This window comes from Sciurus vulgaris (genome assembly GCF_902686455.1).
Source record: "Sciurus vulgaris genome assembly, chromosome: X".
Taxonomy (NCBI): domain Eukaryota; kingdom Metazoa; phylum Chordata; class Mammalia; order Rodentia; family Sciuridae; genus Sciurus; species Sciurus vulgaris.
The window spans coordinates 81,428,211-81,435,269 of NC_136471.1; the positions used below are offsets into that span (position 1 = coordinate 81,428,211).

General features: G+C 37.3%; 1 protein-coding gene across 1 annotated transcript; it reads left to right on the forward strand.

Annotated features, from left to right (window-relative positions):
• The first annotated feature begins 5,248 nt into the window (after positions 1-5,248).
• LOC306651219 (large ribosomal subunit protein uL18-like) lies at positions 5,249-6,274 on the forward strand. Its single transcript, XM_079123685.1, has one exon. It carries the CDS (start codon positions 5,465-5,467, stop codon positions 6,203-6,205), a length of 741 nt encoding a protein of 246 aa, XP_078979811.1. The 5' UTR covers positions 5,249-5,464; the 3' UTR covers positions 6,206-6,274.
• Positions 6,275-7,059: the final 785 nt, after the last annotated feature.

Sequence of the window (7,059 nt, forward strand, 5' to 3'; positions counted from 1 at the left end):
ATTCTCATATTCAGCTTTAATTTCTATATGTGCCCAACATCAAAACTCATATTTTTTAACCAGTTATATTGAGAGACAGTGTTATGGTTTGGATGTGAGGTGTCCCCCAAAAGCTCACATGTGAGACAATGCAAGAAGGTGCAGAGACGAAATGATTGGATTGTGAGAGTCTTAACCTAACCAGTGAATTAATGCCCTGATGAGATTAACTGAGTGCTGGAGTGTGGCTGGAGGAGGTGGGAATTAGGGTGTGACTTTGGGTATATATTTGTATCTGGACTCTCTGTACTTCCAGATCATGATGAGGGTCTCTTCCCTCCGTTCCTTTCCTCCACCATGATGTCCTGCCTCACCTCAGACCTCAGGAATGGAGCCTGCTGTCTTTGGATTGAGACCTCTGAAACTGTGAGCCCTCAAATAAACTTTTCCTCCCCTATAATTGTTCTGCTTGGGTTCTTTTAGTCACAGCAGCAAAAAAAAAAAAAAAAAAAAAAAAAAAAAGCTGACTAAAACAGACAGCAAGAGGAAAGCTCGAAGAGTTCAAAGAAGGCATAGACAGAGAAGTGGGTAGAGAGTTCAGTCATAGGAAGTTCTGTCGTTTATCTCACAGAATAATCAAGTCCAAAGGCAGAAGGGGTTGTCAATAATTACAACCAGTGAGAGGCTGCAGGAGGATGAATATTGAGGGAAACCTTCATTTTGGGTGTCTAAATAGAATGCCATTTGTACATATGGAGAATGGTGAGGGTAGAAACCCTACTGAGATTAAATTTCCTCCTTATCCTCCTCCTCCTTTACCCTTGAAAGCATCCTACATATGACTAGCCACCATATACCAAAGCTTCTTCAAGCTGTCAAGCTGATTGGTACTCCAGGTATCTGGGGTTAGGAAGGTGTTGAGCAGCTATCTCTGGCTACCACACAGTTAAGCTGTCCTCTCAATTCTAGTTCTGACTCTGTTCAGCAGTGTTGACATGCAGAGGAAAGATGTGATAAGAGTCCAGCATGCTATCCGGCTACACCTCAGCACTGGCCACACAACAACTTTGCTCGAGCAGAACTTTCCCTATGATGAATGATGAGAAAAATTGAGAACTGCTTACTCAAGGCCAGGTTAGGGTAGCCCACCACACACAGTGGTAGATTTGAATTCATGAGAACCAATTCCACTAGCCTACTAAAGACCTCATAGAAACAACATGTCAGAGAGGAATGAGTACTGGCTCTGAAATCAAATATTTGATTTGAAATCAAATATTTGATGGTGTTCAAACCATTGCTCTGCTTTTTACCATATGAATAGCATTGGGTAAGTTACTTGACTTCTCTGAGCTTTAGTTTCCTCAACTATATGGTAAGAATAGCACACATTATTTCAAAATATTTACTGAGGATCTATTAAGTTCCTAGACTTATTAGAGTCTAATAGGAGAGCAGATATTGCCAAAATAATTACAACATATGTTAAATGCTAATGGAATTTGGAGATTCAATCTAGTCTAGGGGAAAAGGGCTTATTAAGCTTTCTGGAATTAACCAGGTAAAACTGGGATTAAAGGGACAGCATTTTTTATTGGAGGAGGGATTCAGTGGACACAACCTCAAAAATAAGATGACATATGATGCTTTGAAAAAGAAAAATAATTTCAGTATTGCTTGAGGAGAAAGTGCAAAGGTGAGAGACAGTTGGAAGGAAAGGAAGGTGGCTTGAGATAAAGTTAATGATTTTTAACTCTCCTTATTACATTGGAGAGAGCAAGGTTAAGAGTTTTAAGCAGAGCCACTGAGAGTAATATCATTAAAAATGGCAGACTAAACATCAGAAAGTCTGTCCTCCTCCATAAAATCAACAAGAATATTTGTAAGTTATCAAAGTTAAAATGTTTAGAACACTGAAAATTAACTGCAATCTTTCAGGAATTAGATAAATGTTTGATTAAGAAAAAGACTGCATCTTAGTAAAAGTGTTTGGTGGCACTTTAACTGCTTTTATTAGCATACCCCTTTTTTAGGTGTATGGTAGCCTTGAAAACCCACAGCCCAATCACAGTGAAACCAGCAATCTGGCAGTCAATGAAATGGGAAGAATAGGATTGGAGTTCTTTCAAAGACCCATTTCCAAAAAATTGCCATTATTTGGCCTGTTACTCCCTGGAAAACCACATTCATAGGGCTATCTTTATCTGATTTACATAGGAGCTTGACCAAAGCCAACAACCTTTTCCCAGGGGTATTTGTGTGTGAGAGGGAGTTACTTTGGGAATTGAATTCAGGGGAGCTCTACCACTGAGCTACATCTTCAGCCCTTTTTATTTATTTTTTAAATTTGAGACAGGGTCTTGCTAAGTTACCCAAGCTGGCCTTGAACTTATGATCCCCTTACCTCAGCCTCTAGAGTAACTCGGATTGTAGGCATGTGCCACTGCAGCCAGCTCCCAAGGGTATTTTTTAAAGAATCAGAGGTACTTGTTCAACATCAATACCACCTGGGGCAACAGATAACAAGTGGAGTAGACAATAGTCTAACCTAAGGTCTTTCCTGAGTATGCATACAGCTCTCAAGATATTCACAGCTCCATAAAATTATGTATATCCTTCTAGATTCTCATGAATATGTCAAAGCTTTTTAAAGATCCTTGTGAATATCTCATTCCCTAGCTTTTCTTGGGTAAAGAAAAATATGATGTAACTGTGTGTTGTCTACAAGATGCATATTTTAGATTCAAAACCATAAATTGGTGTAAAGGAAAATGATGGAAAAACACTAATCAAAAAAGACCCAAGTCAGGCATAATGACACTTGCCTATAATTCCAATGACTCAGGAGGCTGAGCCAGGAGGATTGCAAGTTCAAGGAAAGCCTCAGCAACTTAGTGAGTCCCTGTCTTGAAATAAAAATAAAAAGGGCTGGGGATGTGACTCAGTAGTAAATACGCACCTATGGATTCAATCCTCAGGAATGTGTGTATGTGTGTGTGTGTGTGTGTGTGTGTGTGTGTGTGAGAGAGAGAGAGAGAGAGAGAGAGAGAGAGAGAGCGCGCGCGAGAGAGAGCGCACTGAAGTGTCTATATTACTATCAGACAGAGATGATAACCAAAATTTTTACTAGACAAAGAAGGATATTTATCTTTGATATGAGTCAATTCATCAAGAAAATATAACTGTTATAAACATATATGTACCTAACAACTAAGCTCCAAAATATAGAAGCAAAAACTGCTAGAATTAAAGAGAGAAATAGATAATTTAACAAAAATATTTGGAGACTCAAATATTTCATTTTCAATTATGGACAGAACAACCAAGTTGGAGTTCAATATGTAAATAGAAGACTTATGTATTTATGTGATTTATAGACAATATGTGATTTATGCATCTTTAGAACATCACCCAAGAACAATAGATACATATTTATCTCAATTATACTTGGAATATTTATCAGGGTAGACCATAATGTTAGAATATAACAAGTCTTACTAAATTTAAAAGCATGGAAATTACACAAAATATGTGCTCTGACCATAATAGAATAAAATTAGTAATCATTAACAAAGGGACTTTAGAAAAACATAATTGTGAAAAGTAACACAGTTTTAAATAAGCAAGAGAAATGAAAAAAAGAAAAACTCTTGGATGAATAAAAAAAATACTAAATTTATGGGATCAAACTGAAGCAGTGCTTAGAGGAAATTTATAGCTATCCACATCTATATTACAAAAAGAATAAGAACACAAATCAAATGCTAATTTCTGCCTTAAGAAACTAGGAAAAGGGCTGGAGTTGTGGCTCAGTGGTAGAGTACTTGCCTAGAAAATGTGAGGCACTGGGTTTGATTCTCAGCACCACATAAAAATAAATAAATAAAATAAAGATATTAAGTCCATACGCAATTAAAAAAATAAATGAAGAAGCTAGGAAAAAGAAACAAGCTAATCACCAAGGAAGCATAAGGAAGGTGATAATAAAAATTAGAGAAGAACATAAATGAAATAGAAAATAAAATTACAATAGAGAAAATCAATGAAACCAATAGTTGATTCTTTGAAAAGGCCCAAAACATTGAAAAACCTTTAACTAGATTCCAGTATGGATTAGGAAGGGAGGGAGAAAAAGAGGGAGGGAGAAAGAGAACAAGAACACAAAGTACTAGAATCAGAAATGAGAGAGGGGACATTGCTATAAATCTCACAGAAATATAAAGGATGATAAAGGAATGCTAAGAACATTACACTCCACACATTTAGAAAACTTAGATGAAATAGACAAATTCCTATGAAGACACAAAGAACCAAAAAGTACTGAAAAAGAGCAAGAATATCTGAGTAAACCTATAATAAGCAAAGTGTTTAAAATAATAATGAAAAAGTTCCCACAGCCAGGCATGGTGGTCCATGCCTGTAATTCCAGTTGTTCAAGAGGATGAGGCAGGAGGATCACAAGTACAAGGCCAGCTTCAGCAATTTAGCAAAGCTCTAAGCGACTTAGCCAAGACCCTGTCTCAAAATAAAAAATGAAAGGGCTGGGATGTAGCTCAGTGGTAAAGCACCCCTGGGTTCGATGCCCAGTGCCAAACCAAACCAAACAAACAAACAAAAAAAATTCCAACAATAAAAAACCCAGGACCAAAGTGGTTTAAAGTTTTAATCCCATCAGATGCTTAATGAGGAATTAATACCAATCCTTCAAAGATTTCCAAGTAAATCAAAGTTGAAAGAATGCTTCCCAAATCATTCTAAAGTCAGTATTACCCTGATATGAAAACCAGAAAAAGACATTACAGGAAAATAAATTATAGACCAATATCTTCTATGGAAAGACATGTAAAACTCTTCAACACAATACCAATCAACTATTCCAGAAACATAAAAAGGATTATTAACCACAAGTAAGTGAGATTTATCCCAGGAATGCCCGGTCGATTCAACATATGAAAATTGACCCATGTGATACACCATACTAGAACAAAGCCATAAGACTGCCTCAAGAAATGAAGAAAAATGACAAAGGTCATCATCCATTCATAAAAAATCCAATAAACCAGGAATAGAGAGAAATTCTTCAACTTGCTAAAAAATATCTATGAAAATTCCACAGGTAATATGATACTTAAAAGAGAAAGTTTTCATTTGAAGTACAGGATGAAGTCAAGATATCTATTCTTGTCACTTCTATTTAACATTGTAATGGTGGTATTGCCCAGGGAAACTCATCAAGGAGAAGAAACTAGAAAGGATCTGGGGCTTTTTTCCCCCGTATCGCTGCTGGGCCGGCAGGTCTGTGTGAAGTCGCGGACCCGGGCCTCTGTTCCACAGGATGGGGTTTGTTAAAGTTGTCAAGAATAAGGCCTACTTTAAGAGATACCAAGTGAAATTTAGAACAAGACGAGAGGGCAAAACTGATTACTATGCTCAGTAATGCTTGGTGATCCAGGACAAAAATAAGAACAACACACCCAAATACAGGATGATAGTGCATGTAACTAACAGAGATATCATTTGCCAAATTGCTTATGCCCGTACCGAAGGGGATATGATAGTCTGTGCAGCATATGCACATGAACTACCAAAATATGGTGTGAAAGTTGGCCTAACAAATTATGCTGCAGCATATTGTACTGGCCTGCTGCTGGCCCACAGGCTTCTCAATAGGTTTGGTATGGACAAGATCTATGAAGGCCAAGTGGAGGTGACTGGAGATGAATACAATGTGGAAAGCATTGATTGTCAACCTGGTGCCTTCACCTGCTATTTGGATGCAGGCCTTGCTAGAACTACAACTGGCAATAAAGTTTTTGGGGCCCTGAAGGGAGCTGTGGATGGAGGCTTGTCTAGCCCTCATAGTACCAAACGATTCTCTGGTTATGATTCTGAAAGCAAGGAGTTCAATGCAGAAGTACATCAGAAGCACATCATGGGTCAGAACGTTGCAGATTATATGCATTATCTAATGGAAGAAGATGAAGATGCTTACAAGAAACAATTCTCTCAGCATATAAAGAACAATGTTACCCCTGACATGGAGGAGATGTATAAGAAAGCTCATTCTGCTATACGAGAGAATCCAGTCTATGAGAAAAAGCCCAAGACAGAAGTTAAAAAGAAGAGGTGGAACCGTCCCAAAATGTCCCTTGCCCAGAAGAAAGATTGGGTAGCTCAAAAGAAGCCAAGCTTCCTCAGAGCTCAGGAACGGACTGCTGAGAGCTAAACCAAACGGCAGTTTTTCTATGAAGTTTTTTCAGATAAAGATAATAAACTTATTGAACAAGCAAAAAAAGGAAAAAAAGAAAGCATCTGGGGTTGAAGATTAAAACTGTCTCTATTTGCAGAGGACATTATCTAGTATACAGAAATCATAGGGAGTCCATGAATATCTATTGAGCAAATAAATGTGCTCCATATTGTTGCAGAACACAAAATCAACATGTAAAAGTCATTTTATTAATATATACTGGCAGTAAACAATCTGAAAATGACAAGAACAAAATTATTCTATTTATATTATCCTCAAAATAATAAAATGCTTAGGAATCTATTTTTAAAAGAAAGGCAAGATTTAACCAAAATATCATTGAAATAAATCAAATGCCTAAGAAATGGAAAGACATACTTTATTTATAGACTGAAAAACTTAATAATGTTAAGATGGCAATCTTCCCTACTGATTTACAGATTGGATGCAATCCTTCTGAAATCCCAGCTGCCTTTTATTCAGACTTTGACAAGCTGATTCTGAAATTCATGTGAACGTGGAAGAGACTCAGGATAGACAAAAGAGTCTTGAAAAAGAAAAGACAGTTATAGAATTTGGACTTTGTGATTTTGAAACTTAGTGCAAAGGTAGTAATCAAGATAGTATAGGAAGGCTGGGGATGTAGCTCAGTGGGAGAGCACTTTCCTAGCACTGGTAAGGCTCTGGGTTCAATCTGAAGCACCAACCCCCACCCTCCACCCCCCCCCCCAAAAAAAAAAAAAACACAAGTATAGGTCTGAAATAATGGAATATACAGAGACCAATGGAATAGAATTGAGATGCCAGGAAAAAAGTCTTCCATTTATAGT

Coding starts and splice junctions, on each gene's coding strand:
- LOC306651219 (XM_079123685.1), top strand. CDS start 5,465: ATGATAGTGCATGTAACTAACAGAGATATCATTTGCCAAATTGCTTAT.